Source organism: Belonocnema kinseyi, chromosome 4 (genome assembly GCF_010883055.1).
Source record: "Belonocnema kinseyi isolate 2016_QV_RU_SX_M_011 chromosome 4, B_treatae_v1, whole genome shotgun sequence".
Classification (NCBI taxonomy): domain Eukaryota; kingdom Metazoa; phylum Arthropoda; class Insecta; order Hymenoptera; family Cynipidae; genus Belonocnema; species Belonocnema kinseyi.
The window spans coordinates 37,341,010-37,357,561 of NC_046660.1; the positions used below are offsets into that span (position 1 = coordinate 37,341,010).

A 16,552-nucleotide genomic window follows, 5' to 3' on the forward strand; every position below is an offset into this window, starting at 1 on the left:
GAAGTTTCAGCTCGATATTTTACTTACAAAAAAAGTTCTTAGGTTCAAAAAAAACATTCAGTGAACTGAAAAACTGTGGTCGGTAATATAGGTATTTAGCTGAGTCACATGCCCTTAAAATATAGAATTGCTTCACATTAAATTCACTCATTTGCAAATATTTTTTTTAATGCTCCGAATTATAGTTTGTTTAGTTTTGAAGGTTTGAAATTAAAAATTAAATAGTAGCCAAAATTGGTTGAAAATGGCCTTAAGTGACCAAAAATATTTGTCAACAATCAACAATTACAAATATTCTTCTCTGAACCATAAACTCGATTTATTTAAATTAATCACATCGATTACTTTATGGTCTGAAATTTAAATTAACTTGAAATACAAATGGATTGAAAATTTTAATTTCGAACCTGACGTCCTTCTGCTAAACAGTCCAAGACGTCTACAGGTTTGCATCCAGATATTAAGGCGGATCTAATAATTAAAACTTTAATTAGTATTGTTTTTTCATACGAAAAGCAACCATAAATTTAAACTCAATTTATTATAGTTAAGACAATTTTGCACAGCAGGTTCATGAATGAAAAGTATTCAGACTTCACACTCTTTCCTCTTTTCTTCTTTTGTCTCTCTCGTTTTTTCGCTTAAAATCAAACTGAATTAGTAGAACCCAAAAAGAAAATCCAACTTTTTGTATGAAAGTTGACTATTTTTGGTTAAAAATTGAAAGATCATTATTTTTGGTTGAAAATTCAACTATTTAATTGCAAATTTGAATTTTTCGGATAAAAATTCAACTTTTTTGTTTGCAGTTGAATATTTTTAGAGAACTCAACTATTTTATTAAAAATGTATCTATTTCTTTAACCTTCGTTTCTTTTACTTAAAAGTGCAACTTTTGGTTACAAATTTTATTATTTGGTTGAAAATTTGGATTATTTTTAGAAAATTCAACAATTTTGTTATAAAGTCATATTGTTTTATCAAAAATTCAAGTGTTTTCTTGAACATAAGTCTTTTTGGATAGTTGAAAAGTCAACTGTATCTAAAAAAATTTCTTTTTACTTGAAGATTCAACTGTTTTTTAGTTTAATTTAAGTCTTTTTTTAATTCAACTCCTTGGTTAAAAATGCAATTACTTTGTTGAAACTTCATTTCTTTTGCTTGAAAGTGCAACTATTTGGTAGAAAATTAATCTTTCTTTGTTGAAAATTCTTCTTTTTGGAATTAAAAGACTAATTTTTACCAACACATTCGGCTTTTCAGCTTAGAAACTCAAATCTTTTGTTGAAAATTAATTTATTTTGGTAAAAAATTAATCTTTTTTGTTAAACATTCATTTTTTGCTGAAGATCCATCATTTCAGTTAAAATCACATGGCTGGTTCAACTGTCTATTAAAAAATTCGTATTTTGGGTTTAAAAATTCAACTATTTTCGGTTGAAGTTAAATCTTTTTGGAAAATTCAACCAATTGGTTGAAAATTAATTTTTTTGTTATTGAAAAATTTAACTATTTGGTAGAAAACTTATATTTCTTGGTGGAAAATGTATCTTCTTGGAATTAAAAGTCTATTTTTGGCGAACACTTGTGACTTCTTAGCTTAAAAACTCAATTCATTACTTTTTGGTTAAAGATACATCATTTTATATGAAAATACATCTCTGGTTAAACATTGAACTATAACGTTGAAAATTCGTTTTTTTAATTATTTTTTTTAACTGAAAATTTCACTATTCCATTTTTTGTTGAAAAATTATCTTTCTTAGTAGAAAATTGAACTATTTGGGTAAAAGTTTATTTATATTGGTAAAAATGGTAAGTTTCTAGTTAAAAGTGCAACTGTTTGTTTGAAAATTGATAATATTTTTTGTTTAAAATATTTGACTATTTTATTGAAAATTATTCTTTTTAATGCTTCAACTGAAAAATTCAACTTAATGATCTGTTTTGTCTGAAAATAAAGCTATTTAGTTGAATATTATTTTTTTGTTTTAAAATTAATTCCTTTAATTGAAGATTTAACTGGTCTATTTTTACTTGAAAATTAATATTTTGTAGTAGAAAATTCAATTATTAGTTTGAGGATTCTTGTATTTTATTGAGGATTCATCTCTTTAGTTGAGAATTTAACTATTTTGTTCAGAGTTCTTTTTTTAAATTAATTTTTAAACTGAAAATTAAACTATATAATTTTTGCTATAAAATGGATCTTTTTTAGTTTAAAATATCCTCTTTTTTGGTAGAAAGTTAATATTCTTCATTTAGGTAGGAAATTAAACAGTTTTGGTTAGAAATGCAACTCTTTGTTTTAAAATGAACTTTTTTGTGGAAAATTCATATGGTCGATTTGAAATTTCAACTGTTTCGTTGCAATTTCGTCTTTTTTCGAAATTATTAAACTATTTTTTAATTAAAAGAAAAATATTTTTGAGTTAAAAATTCAAATATATTGGTAGAAAATTCAAGTAAATGTTTGCAAAATCATCTATTTGATTGAAAATGCAACATTTTTACTTGAAATATTAGGAATTTAAAGCTTTCAGAATGAATTCAATGTTGTACTATACATTAATATTATTTAAAAGAATTTAGTTCCCCATTATTCTTCTATTTTCGTGAGAATCATTCTATTTTCCCTGTTTTCAGAAAATTTAGACTGTGAAGTCTGAGTATTAAAAAAATGTTATGATGCTGTTTCAGCACAGTCTAAAAGAATCTATGATATTATTTTTTCTCTCAGGGCCAATGACATCTAAATTATTAAAAATCCTAATATGTGAAGCTTACATGATAAGAGTAGAATCAACTGTTTAGACTCGCATAAAGGCTATTTCGGGGTTTAAATTTCAGGCCTTAGAAATTAAAACTGGTTAACTAATTTAATGAACCAATATAATTAGGGCAATACTTTTTTTGAAATAAATTGATTTCAAATGATTCACCTGTTGACCTTCCGTTCAGAGACTTTTTCAAAAAAGTTCATAAATCTTTTACAAACTGTAATGAAGGATGTGACACTTTGATCTGGACCATGAGTACCAGCGAGAGCTAACGGACATGTCTTAGCAGTTCGAATGATGCTGTTCAAGTCGTCTAACAAAGATCCAGCGTAGAAGCAAAGTCGAGGGAATTTTTCTTTTCTTGGTGGATGAGTGTACCTCCACGTGACAGCCTTGAGCATTTTGTATTGGGCTTTTATCAGTTCGAAGACGTTAAATGCTTTGCTGCAGGCCAGTAGGTCCGATTCTGTGACCACTTTGAACCAAATCATTCCCTCGATATGGCTCATCGTCTCCTCTAATCGACTACCAGCTGATAGGAAAGCACTGTTTAAGACCGTTGTGGCCACTGTTGAAAATCGCCTGGAAAGCAGGACGAGAGTCGTAAAGTTGTTATAGGGATATTAAACCTCAAATGGTACACTGGTGCGAATTCGCACAGTCTTTTTGGAAAAGTTGGTAGCATTTAATCGTATACAGCTGTACGGGATGATCCCCACCACGACAAATAGGTCCGAATCCCAAAGTTTCAGGCCCAAGTCCGGTTAGTTCCAGTTTAGTTGATCTCTCCGAGATAGAAGGCCGAGAAACTTTAATTGATGCGAATCAGCACCTGTGTACCTTTCACGTGTGGTAGAGTGTTGCGAGCTGAAATTTCTAAATATTGTTCTTAAGTAACGGAGTTTCGTTCGTTTGTTGAATGTAAGTATGTTTATGTAAATTTATTTGTTATCTATCGATTTTTTATGATTTATCCATTAGATGTATGGGAATGAAGTTGAATAGAGTGTAAAGTAGCAAGAATCAATGAGCATCGAGTGCCAAAAATGTCACGAATAGTAAGCATTTCTTCTTGAAAAAATTCGAGAAAAATTATAATTAAAAAGATTTTCATGTAATTATTGTTGCATTACTTTCATTTCCCTTCCTTCATAACTGTAAATCGTGCATTTGAAAATACCCCAACTTTGACCTACCGGGAAAAATACTAGACTCGCATTCTCGGCATAAACAATATTTTTTAAAGATTCCGTGTTCCTTTAACCGAAAAATCCCGTAAAGTTTAATTAATTTGAATAAAATGCGAAGAAGTGGCGAATTTTTTCCAAACAGTGATATTTAAAAAATGCCGATTTATTTATAACAAATTATAACGAGGAAAATGAATGATTATCTATATTTCTTTAGAACCATTAGATTTAGCAGGAAATTTCACACAAAAGCATGTGTTTAAAAGTTTTCTAGTCGCAATCTTCTTTTTTATATTCGAAGTTGAAAATGCAAAAGCCAGATTCGCACCAGTGTACCTTTAGTAGGGGGCAGAAAGGAGTGTACTAGAAGTTTCATACGATCAAACAAACATACTCTAAAATATGGAAACACTTAAGTTTTCGATTTCAAATATATTTTGAGGGATATTTAGAGGCATCCCCTATTTTTCTAAAAATCTATAATCCCTAAAAACTAACTTCTAATCATTTGAAAAATAAAAAGATCACTTCCTTACTAGAAGAAGAAAGGTTGAAAAAAGTAGAAACTGAAGGATAAGAAATGATAGAACTAGTCTATCTCTCTCAATGGGTCACTTAGCATCCCTGAAACGCTATCTTTTCCTATCCGCAGGCACAATAAATTTCGATCTCTTTCTCTACCTTTCGTGATCGAGGCATCTTTATCAGGGTGTCCAGCGACCTTGAAAACTTGGAAATCTCCTTAAATTTCTCACAAGAAATTTTAATTAAAACTTTTGTTTTTAAAATATTTTTCGAGAGGTTGACCACTCGGTTTTTGAGTATACGCCATATTTCAAAAGTTTACAAAATAATTCTAAAGATTTCAAAAAATTTCAAAGCTTTTATAATAATTAAACGGATTTTGAACATTTTAAAAAGATTTCACGGATTTCAAAGACTTAAAAAGGATTTAAGGATTTGAAAACGGCATGTAGACAAGATTTCGAATATTTCGCAAAGATTTTAAAATTTTCAAAAGATTTTAAGGATACATAAGATGTACACCAGATGTCTAAGATTTCAAAACATTTCAAAGACTTTAAACGATTCCAAAAGGTCTTAAAAGATTTCAAAAGATTTGAGAAAGATTCTAAATATTTCAATGATTTTAAGTGAATAACAAATATTTCAAAGAATCCATGAGGATTTCAGAAGATTTCAAGAATTTCAAAAATGGCATTACACCAGATTTCAAAGATTTTAAATAATTTCGGAAGGTTCCACAAACAATGATTAAAGAAAGATTTTACAAAGATTTCAAAGATTTCAAAATATTCCACAAAGATTTCAAAGATTTTGCCAAACTTTTAGAAGATTTCATAAAGATTTCAAATATTTTAATGATTTCCAATGAATACAAAAGATTCCATAAATGTTTCATAATAATGTCATAAAGATTTTTAGTTCCAAGATTCCAAAAAGGGGACAGTAGACCAGATTACAAAGATTTCAAAACATTTGAATGATTTTAAACAATTTCAAATTTATTTATAAGATTTTAAAAGATTTCACAACGATTTTTCATATTTTACAAAAATTTAAATAATTGCACAAAGCTTTAAAACTTTCAGAATATTTCAAGGATTTTAAAGATTTAAAATATTTAAAATAAATATATAATAATATTTAAAAGATTTAAAATATTATTAGATTTCTAAGATTTCAGAACATTTTAAAGTCTTTATACAATTTCAAAATGTTTCAAGAAATTTGAGAAGATTTCATAAAATTTCAGTGAATTCAAATGAACACGTAAGTCTTTACAAACAAAGATCAAAAATTTCACAAATATTCCGAAAACTTTCACGAGTAGTTTAAAAAATTCAAGGATTTCGGAGATTTTACAAAAATTTAAAAAGATTTCAAAGCATTTCACAAAGGTTTTAAATACTTCAAAAGGTTTTAATGAATTTACAAATATTTCAGAAAATTTTAAAAATTTCACAAAGTTTTTAAAATTGCAAGAATCTCAGAGACTTTAAAAAGATTTAAAAATATTTCCAAATTCTCCACGAAGACGACTTATGTTCATAAAAAATTAAGAATTTGTTTATTTATGAATCTGCTTTCTTTAAAAATTTTTGGCCAATAAACAAAAAATGTTTGATCTTTTACATGTATAACAAACGGCTACTTGATTATTTGATGTACAAAAAAGGAGACCGCAAAAAACTTGATTTCTTGACCTGGACATCCTGGAAAACAAATTAAATTTTGTTCCTAGAAATCGTTGGACATCGTGTTTATCCTTTTCTATTCCTAAGTCTATTTATTACGAATTTCAATCGTTTTTAATCTCTTTCGTAACCGAGGACCCTTATTTTTGTCTTTACTTCATTCTATCTCTTAAATATAAATTTGAATCTTTGTCTATCTCTTTTTCTATCTTCCGCGATTGAGCACTCGTATAATTTTCAATTCCTCAAAATTGGGGAATGCATCGAAAAGTTAGGGAATTTATTTAAAAAAATTATTTGGATGTTTGCCGTGGATAAATAAAGGATAGGATGAGATGGAATAGATAGAGAAGATGAAGTAGAGGGTTGAAAAAGATAAGGCGTTAATTAATATTTAAATAGAGTTACAAAAATATAGACTTTGATAGATGTAGTATAAGATGAGGTAGTGAAGAAGAGACGAAAAAGATATACGGAAATTAGATTAACAGAAATAGAAAAAGATTGACATGAATAGATCAAGGATAGGGTGGGATAGAGAAGAGGGGATTGAAAAAGATAGACGTGAATTTAGATTGACAGTGGATAGAAAAATATTTATGTGGATAGGTAAAAGATAGGATGAGATAGAGACGGAAATTTAAATTAACCGAGAGATAGAAAAATATTGGCGTGGATAGATGGAGGTAGTGAAAGATTGACGTAGATAGATAAAGGATAGGATACGAGAGGAAGGAGGGGATTGAAAAAGATAGATGTGAATTTAAATTAAAAAAGAAATAGAAAAAGGTAGGCATCGATAGACATCGGATAGGATGAGATAAAGAGGTGATTGAGAAAGATAGACGGGGATTTAGATTGACAAAGAGATAGAATGGGATACATTTTTTCTATCTCTTTCTATCATAAAGATGCAAAATTATTCAAAAATATTATTCCATCTTTTTACTTCCAGCAGAGTTTAGTCACTGTTCTGGCAATAAATTAACCCATGGGTTAGCTACTATTAAATTAAGGTCTATACCTATTTCTGAATTTTGTTGAGTTTTAAATTTTTTGAAAATTTTCTACAAATTGTAATACTTCAATAATTTGAAAGGAATTCTAAAGAATTTTTAAGATTTCACAGTATTTAAAAAAACGTCAAGGAATTTTCAAGAGCTTTAATATGTTTCAAGGGATTTAGAAACATTTCAACGGTGTTGAAATATGTTCTAAAATTGAAAGGGATTCCACATGATTTTAGGGATTTTAAAAGATTCCAAGGCATTTTCAAGAGATTAAAAATTTTGAAGAAATTTGATATTAATGATTGTAAAAGATTTAGAAAAATCAGGCGGTTTTAAAGAATTTACTAGATTTTTGGATGATTTCATAGAATCTGTTAGTTAGAGTTTAGGCTAGTGGTTTTTATTAAAAATATCAATATAGAGTTTGAAGATTTAGAACTTTGGAAGAATTTAGGGATATATTAACGTTTTTAAACCGGAAATCGGTTACTTGAAACAAAAATCAATCCATTCTTTGTTATAGTATGTTATAATACTGGTATTTTCAAACAAAAATAATTAGATTATTAATGATTATTATAGTTATTATTGAAAATTTTCCAATTTATTATTAAAATCACAAGAATTCTGTTACATTTAATGGCATTTTTTAAACTAGAATTATTATTACTATTATTAATTATCCAATTTTGTGTTAAATTTACTAAAAATATATTAAATTCAATTGATTTTTTTTTAATATATATTTTTTGTATTGAACAATTTTGAATTCTATTAGTGTTTTTCTCGAAAATTTACACTTTTATTAAAAAATCGTTAGATTTAAAGAAAGATTCACAATTTTTTAACTATTTTAGTTTACGTTGTTGTTTCACAACGGAATGTATTTTGAAAGAAAAGTTATATTATAATTTGCAGAAGATTTAGAATTTTTTAACGAGTTTGGGCTATGGTATAGTGTTTTTACGTCGGAAATTGGTATTTTTAATAAAAAATTATTAGATTTCAAAGAATATTTTTGTGTGGGATGAGCTAGCGGTTTTCACTGGAAATATCGATCTAGATTGATAATTTTGGAGCAGTTTAATGATATATTAGCGTTTTTCACCAGATTTCGATTATTTTAAACAAAAAACATTAAATTTCAAAGAAAGTTTACAATTTGGAACAATATTTATATCATATTAGTGTCTTTTCATCGAAAATTTTTATTTAAAAAAAAGCATGGAGATTTTTGAGTTTTATTAAATTCACCAATTTAATTTTTGAGTTTGTTGGCGCTTTATACCGGAAATCGGTGATTTTAACAAATAATCATTGGGTTTCAAATTAGATAAACAATTTTTACAAATTTTAGATTATGCTTGCATTTTTAAAAGAGGGTTTACAATCTTAAAGAATTTGTTATGTTAGTATTTTTCTTTAAAATTCCTATTTTTAATAAAAAAATCATTAGATTTTAAAGAATATTTACAATATTTGAAAAATAATAGGGTATATTAGTATTTTTCGGCGGAAATTGGTTTAATTTTTGTTGTATTTAAAAGAAAAACTTCCCCAGAACAAGAAAAAAAACCCTAATTTCCATACAAATGAACTGATGACCCACTGTTACCCCTTTATTTATTCAGAAGCATTTAAATTTTATAAAAGGTGTGAGAATCGTCAGTCGAAATGTCAGAATTTCAAAATATAATATTTTCTGGTAAAAATCGAGTATTTGGTGAAGAAATCTCTAAAACTGAAATGAAAAATGGAATCTAGACCTCGAGACAAGTCGAACGGCGGAAGCCACGTCGTGAAGTGGCAAAAGTCGTAGAATCATTTCCAAAACTTCTGGAGGAAGTGTTTCCAATGTAAAATATCGAGAATATTCGTGTCTCTGCCTCTGCAAATCGTCCTTGGTTTCGGAACATATTGAGGATACTTTTTGCTTCTTGCTTGCACTCATTTAAAAATCAACTGTTCCCTAAAAAATATGGAATTTCTCCTTCCAAAATCACTCTTCTTTCTCCAAAAAACGGAGTTCTGTTTTGCGAAAAAAAAGTTTCCGTAAGCGTCGTCACTTGGACGACGCTGTGACACATTCCGTAATTAATTGAGAACACATTTCTGACATTTCAATGTAAATTATTCTTTGGGTAAAAATTTAGTAAAAGGTAAAATGTCAATGACAAAACAAAAGAATCCAGAGGTTTTTCATCCTTCTGTTTTATCGACCAGAACAGACATGCATCTGATAGTGTATTATTTATTTGTTTAATTTAAATTTATATTATTGTCGATAGAAAATGGAAGTGCAAAAATATTAGAATAGGAACTATTCAACTGTAATCAGGGTTGCACATCAGGGAACCACTATTTTATTCAGGTCTATACTTATTTCCGAATTATTTTTAAATCATTTTAATTCTCTTGAATTATTTTAAATTGATCCTGATTTTTTTAATTCATCCTAAATTCGTATGACTATTGGAAGCATCTCAATTAATTTGAATCCATTGGAAATACACTCTTAATTATTATCAATTTATCCTGAATTCTTAATTCTCTTGTTTTTTTTATTACGTCCTGAACTTTTATAATTTCCCTTGAATTCTTCTGAAATAACCCAATTCAATGTATTTTTTCAGTTTCTTTTTTAATTCGCCCTGAAGTCTTTTAAACTCACATTGAATTATGAAGCATTTAAAAAACTTATTATGTATTCCCTTCAATTTTTCTAACTTTTTCAAATTGAATGATTCCAATGATGTATAAATTAAAAAGAAAATCTTTTCAATTTTTTTATTTCCCTTGCATTTTTTTTAATCATCTAGACTTCTTATTAATTTCATCGAATTCTTTTCATTACCCTTAATTTCCTCTAAAATGACCCGAATTTTATATAATTCATACGATTTTCAAATATTCCATTATCGTTTTTTTAAATTTACTTTGAAGTGGTTTAAGCTTATCCTTAATTATTAGGCATTTCAAAAAATTCTTTTGTATTAAATTTAGAATTTTTTTAAGTTTTCCAAATTAAATTATTCCAGTGACTTAAAAGAAAATGTTCTTGAACTGTTTTCAATTTACTTGTATTTTTTTAAATTCACCTTGAATTTTTATGAATTTCATCTTCGGCTTTTATTTTTATATTTCGGTTCTTATTTTTATATTTTTCGATTCTTTTCAATTATGTTAATTTCACTATTTGGTACTCTAGCCGAATTGACCCGGAACCCTAGATGCCTTTATCTCGTACCCTACCCAACTTTACCCTGTACCTTAGATAACTTTATCCCGTACCCTAGCGAAAGTTATCCTGTACCCTATCCAATTTTACCCTGAACATTAGATGACTTTATCCCTTACCCTAGATAACTATCTGGTACCCTAGCCGAATTTACCCCGAACCCTAGATGACTTTATCCCGTAACCTAGATGACTATCTGGTAACCTAGCCGAATTTACCCTGAACTCTAGATGACTTTATCCCGTACCCTAGTCAACTTTACCCAATACCCGAACCGAATTTACTCCATACCCTACATGACTTTATCCCGTACCCTAACGAAATTTATCCTATACCCTAGAAAAATTTACCCTGAACCCTAGATGACTTTATTCCGTACCCTAGCCAACTTTACCCCGTACCCTAACCGAATTTACCCCCATACACTAAATGACTTTATCCCGTACCCTAGCCAAATTTACCCCGAACTAAGATAACTTTATCTTATACCCTAGTCGACTTTATCCCATACCCTAACCGAATTTACCCCGTAACCTAGATGATTTATCCCGTATACTAGCCAAGTTTACCCCGAACCCTAGATAACTATATCCCGTAACCTAGATGACTATCTGGTACTTTAGCCGAATTTACCCTGAACCCTAGCTGAATTTAATCAGTACCCTGGCTGACTTTATCTCGTACCCTAGATGATTTTATCCCGTACCCTAGATAATTTACCCCGAACTGTAGATGACTTTATCTCGTAGTCTAACCGACTTTATCTCGTAGCCTAGCCGACTTTAACCCTGGAGGGAAGGGAATATAAAAAGTTCGATTATTGGGGTGGATATTTGAACTATTTAAATAATTTTCTAATAGAGTAGGAACCCCTCTGTTTTCATGAGACGCATGGCGCCTACTTTGACCAATTTTTTCAAATAAATTAGGCTTAGCGGCCATGTGAACTTCCAATAAACAAAATTTAAAGTACATGCAATTGTGTATAAATGTAGAAACAACTATTTGTTTGCATTAAAATTATTGATATTTACGGTGTAAAATGGTGTATTTACGCATACTAATATTAAAAGAATTTAAATACTGGTCCGAAATCATTTATCAAATCAGCACGACCACTACATCTATTTTATCAATATAAATTACAAACATTGGACTATACACAATTGTTACAGACATCAGAATTTTTAAATGACAATTATTATTTTATAATCTTTATAAGTAATCAATATAGTAAATTTAGCTTTATCAACATTTGTATAGAAAAAAGGCTCTCCTTCCAGAAAATTTTGAACAGCATTTTTCATCCAGAATGTTTTCTTTTAGTATATTCTCGTCGATGTTTTAATTCTATGGAGGTTTTTTCGCATAAATCGAAGGGATGGGCTTCTTGCTTCGTGAGAACTCTGGTGACCCGTGAAGTGTCTTTCTCAAAACAATATTTGTCCACATTTCTTGCAGTCAAATTGAAATCGACTCTCGTGTGCTGCCACTCAAGAACTCAGTCCACTTTCCCTTAAAAATTTGTGAACAATTGTCGCATCGAAGTTCCTTCACTAAGTTTGTTTTATCAACTGTGATGTTTTGCGGTTTTTTCAGACAAAGCCGAAGAAATTCGCTACTCTCTTAAAATAACATAAAATTAAATTTTAAACAAAATCACTAGAAATATTTTTAATATAAAAGAAAGTTGTTGGATGTTCTAGAATTATGATAATATAAATAGAATTTTTTAAATTGTTTAATTAACTAGATTTCTATCAAATACATTAGAATTTTGTTAACGTAATTAAACTTATATTGAATTTTCAATCATTCTTTTGAAATTACAAGGATTCTGTTGCATTTAATACCGAATTTTGTTAAGTTAACTAGAATTATTATTGTTTTAATTATGAATAAAAAATTTACCCACCTTATCCAAATTCAAAGAAGAACTCTCCAAACTAATTTCATGAATACATTTCTTGCAGTTTTGCATTTCTTATCCTCAGCCAATTGCCTTCCAATTTTCAGATAATCCTCAATAAAATTGATCTCCCATTGATTGCAATCGTAGGTTTCACTTGTGCTGATTTCAGGAAGTCTTTCCTTTCGAATCTTGTGTCGAGCTATGTATATGTCTTTTCAAATCATGAGCTCTAGAAAATGCCCTGTGATAACAATTGCAATTTGGAAAAGGGCATCCATTTGTTTTATTATCTTTTGACCTAACTTTAGCATTGCTTTTTAAAATTCTCAATAAAGTATACTTTGCCATATTTTTCGAGAGACTTTGATAAATTTGTTAATTGGGCAGATTAGAGAATTACAATTGAAATAATCTCATTTGAACCAGGAGTAATTATTCGACCGACATGAATTAAGGGTGATTTTTTTAAAGCCATGATTTAAACTTTCTATGATGTCGGTACCCTAAATAAAAATAAGTAAGTTTTAATTTTGTTTAAAAAAAAAAACAGGTATCACTGGGGTGGTCCAAAAATTCTACTTTTAATTTTTGGTGATCGATCTCCTCCCCAATTTGTTCTCTAAAAAAAAAGATTCCATTTTTGTTTTTTAAAATAGGTTAGTATTACCCCGGCTTTTGAGATTAACATGGTTTTTGAAACAGGAAAAGCTCGGTTTTTGAAAAAAATGAGGAAAGGAAGTACTTGGTGTTAAGTTTATGTAAATTACAATTTATTCACCTTTTAAGGAATGTTCACACACACACAATTAAAAAAATATTTTGCAATTAATTAAACAACGTCATTTGTTTATACATTTTATTACCTGTAAATTAACGAACGTTGAAAATAATATGTATTTTAGTTGGTTGTAAAAATAGACCGATTTTTTCGGCGCACATAGACACTGCCTTTTTTAAAGGATACTTAGCAATTTTTTTAAATTCTTTAATGACAGAAACCATTTAAAAAATCATTATTACTTATTTGAAATTATAACATTTCTTATAGAAATTAATGAAGACAGATGTTATTTATTTTTTATTTTTCACGAGACATTGTGAACAAATAAGCGATGATGTATTGTTATGATTTCCAAAATCTGCAGTGTAAATCATTTTTTACGAGGCATAACAAATGTTTTTGCTAAAAATATGTGCCTTAAATGAAAATTTTTAAGTACAGTCCAGGCATCTCATACTCTTTTTTTGTTGCTAAAACCCGAATTTTTTGGAAAAAGAGGCGAAAACCCCAAATTCTGAAGTTTGTATCTGTACTTTGGAACCTGTTAATTTTCAAAATTCCAAATTCAAAAGTTAATTTAAAGTAGACGCAATTTCGAATAATTATTGAGAAATGCAATGATCTACCGCCAATAGGTCATAAGTTATAGCCTCACAAAGTTGACCGCTTTTTACCTATTTTTCAGGGAGAATTACTCGTGTTTAGTTTTTTCAAAACACTTCACTTCTCGATGAAGCTACGTAAGTGGTGCAAGAGAAAAAGTTGCAGGGCAGAAAATTCTCTGTAAATCTAAAAAAATATAATCCTCTAGTCTTCATAGATGAAGAGTTATGACTCTTTAAAAAAACATAATTTTTTGCTATTTTGAGCTATTTATAGCCATAACAGTTTTTTCAAAACTGTTGGTTTCGTGCATATCGTACAGAAAAACGTTGAGAAAATAAATTATAGAGGACTAAATTCTGCGTCAAATAAAAAATAAATTTTTTAGCTCATATAGGCTTGAAACTGTGAGCCTTTTGTTCGAAAGACTCTGTATGTTTTAGAAAATGTACTGCGACCGTATATGAACATTTTGGTGTCATGCATGGATTCGTAGGTCATTACAAGTTTTTTTTCTCCTTTTTTTTGTTTAAAAATAATAGATTTTTCAACAATTGTTTAAATAATACGCTTCACTGTATCAATTGTGTGCATATTTTATGTATTTACTTTGTGAAAATTACTTCTAGAATATCTGTTTTCGAAATAGAATTTTAAAAATACAAATTAACTGATTGAACATTATTATTGGTAAGGAAAAACCTTATTTGGTCGACTTCTTTCAGACTATTTATGACTATTAGTCAGGAAGAAGGAGACAATATTAGGTTTTTCCTTACCAATAATAATTAGTTGTTCCCCAGACATTAAATTAAGAAATTTTACATCCCGAAATTCTTTACATGATTGAACATTGTTTATTTATTATTCATAAAAAATGCTATTAAAGGGATCAGTTTTAAGACTTTGCATTATTTAATGTCAAGAATGCCAAAAATTGAAAGATTATTTTGTAAAATGAACAGTTTTCCATACTACGCTGGAGATAGAGTAGTAGGCGTTTTGTAAAAGTAGTTTCTTTAATAAACCAGTTAAGTCCGGCTACTGGAAAAGCTAGGGTATCAATGACTAAATTAGGTATCAAATGATTATGCTGATCAATATAAATAAATTGTTTTCTAACTTATAATAAAATGTCAATATAAATGTTGACTTGACTCGATTCTAGCTAAATTTTTTATTTTAGGCCACATTTTGCTAAAATTAAGCTCAAATACCCTGGAAGCAAGTATAAATGAGCAGTAATTCAAATGTTACATTATATTTTCTGCCTCAAAAAAAGTTGTCTTAATAATTTTCAACTTGTTTTAAAGCCAAAATGAATCATTTTTGAAGCCCGCCAAAGGCGAAAGGATCCCATGTTTTTTGACCCTACTTTAAACAGTGATAACTCAAGTTTTGATCTGGAAAGAGCCCCTAAAAAGGCATTATGTGAAAGGGAACATATTTCTCCACAAAAAAAAAATAATAATTTCAATGATTTTTCATCTGACCGATCCAATAGCCGGACTACCTTAATTGATATTTATTCAATTAATTTTGACAACAGATATTTTGGACGTGATTTTCACAAAGTAAGGTAAACGTCCCAGTAATCGTGACAATTTTCTTGCTTTTGATTTATTTTGAATAAATGCAATTTCTATTGGCTATTATACAATGATAAAAATGAGTGGGTTTCATCATTACATGTTACTTTTAACATATATTTTTAATAATATATTCAAATTATAACCAAGTTTCACGATTATTGAACTGTCACGATTACCGGAACTTTCAACCTTAAATACATTAAATATGCACACAATTGATATAGTATAGCGTATTATTTATACAATTGTTGAACAATCGATTATTTTTAAACAAAAAAAGGAGAAACAGTAAACTTGTAATGAACTACAAATCCATGCATGACACCAAAATGTTCATATACGGTCGCAGTACATTTTCCAGTGCATACAGAGCCTTCCGAACAAAAAGGGTCACAGTTGCGTGACCTATATGAGCCAAAACATTTTATTTTTTATTTGACGCAGAATTTAGTCCTCTATCATTTATTTTCTCAACGTTTTTCTGTAGGATATGTACGAAACCAACAGTTTAGAAAAAAACTATTATGGCTATAAATAGCTCAAAATAGCAAAAAATTATGTTTTTTTAAAGAGTCATAACTCTTGATAATTGCTTTTTTTCAGAATTACTAGAAGTTGCATCTACTTTAAATTAAATGTTAATTTTTGTCGTTGAAAATAAACAAGTTCCCAAGTACAAATACAAACTTCAGAATTGGATTTTTTCGCCTCTTTCTCCAATAAATCCGAGTTCTTTGAAGGACCATAACTCGGCACCTATTGCAGACAGAAGTTTTTTTCCCTCAAATTTTTCAGAATTGCCTTTAGTTTAATTTTGATGCTGATTTTCATCACTGTATTCGGTATCAGTTTTTTCATTTGCCTTTATCTCGTAGTCATCAAATAATTCCCTATGTGAAAGCAAAAAATCTAAAAGCGATTTTAAAAGATCAACTGCTGTTCGAAGTTCAATAGTTGGTTTTTGTAAATATATGCTGACACCATTGATTCGATCCAGTATGGCAGCCCAGAATATTGTCATTACGGCATTTTCTTTTTTTTCAGATTCCTTTAATAAACATCTAGCCTCGTGAGTCACTTGCAATGTCTGAGTCTCATCGTTAGCAATAGACTGCAAAGTTTTCAAAAACTCTTATAGCCTTTTGACAAAGCCTTAGCCGCATCGTCTCTTGCACACCACCTCGTGTCGGACACATTTTTCAGAACTAAAGACGAGTATTTTTTACA

General features: G+C 29.0%; 1 protein-coding gene across 4 annotated transcripts in view; it reads right to left on the minus strand.

Annotated features, from left to right (window-relative positions):
- The window catches only part of LOC117172012, a 38,362-nt gene that overhangs the window by 11,340 nt on the left and 10,470 nt on the right, over positions 1–16,552 (minus strand). Inside the window, exons 2-4 of one of the 4 annotated variants that reach the window (XM_033359736.1) lie at positions 12,353–12,548; positions 2,943–3,362; positions 408–471 (exon numbers count right to left, since the gene is read on the minus strand). In XM_033359736.1, the coding sequence (XP_033215627.1) occupies positions 408–471; positions 2,943–3,289 (411 nt within the window). In that variant the 5' untranslated portion in view covers positions 3,290–3,362; positions 12,353–12,548. Of the gene's footprint in view, positions 1–407; positions 472–2,942; positions 3,363–8,965; positions 9,384–12,352; positions 12,591–16,552 lie in introns of those variants that run through there. The other 3 variants (XM_033359735.1, XM_033359734.1, XM_033359733.1) reach the window with 3 other exon arrangements.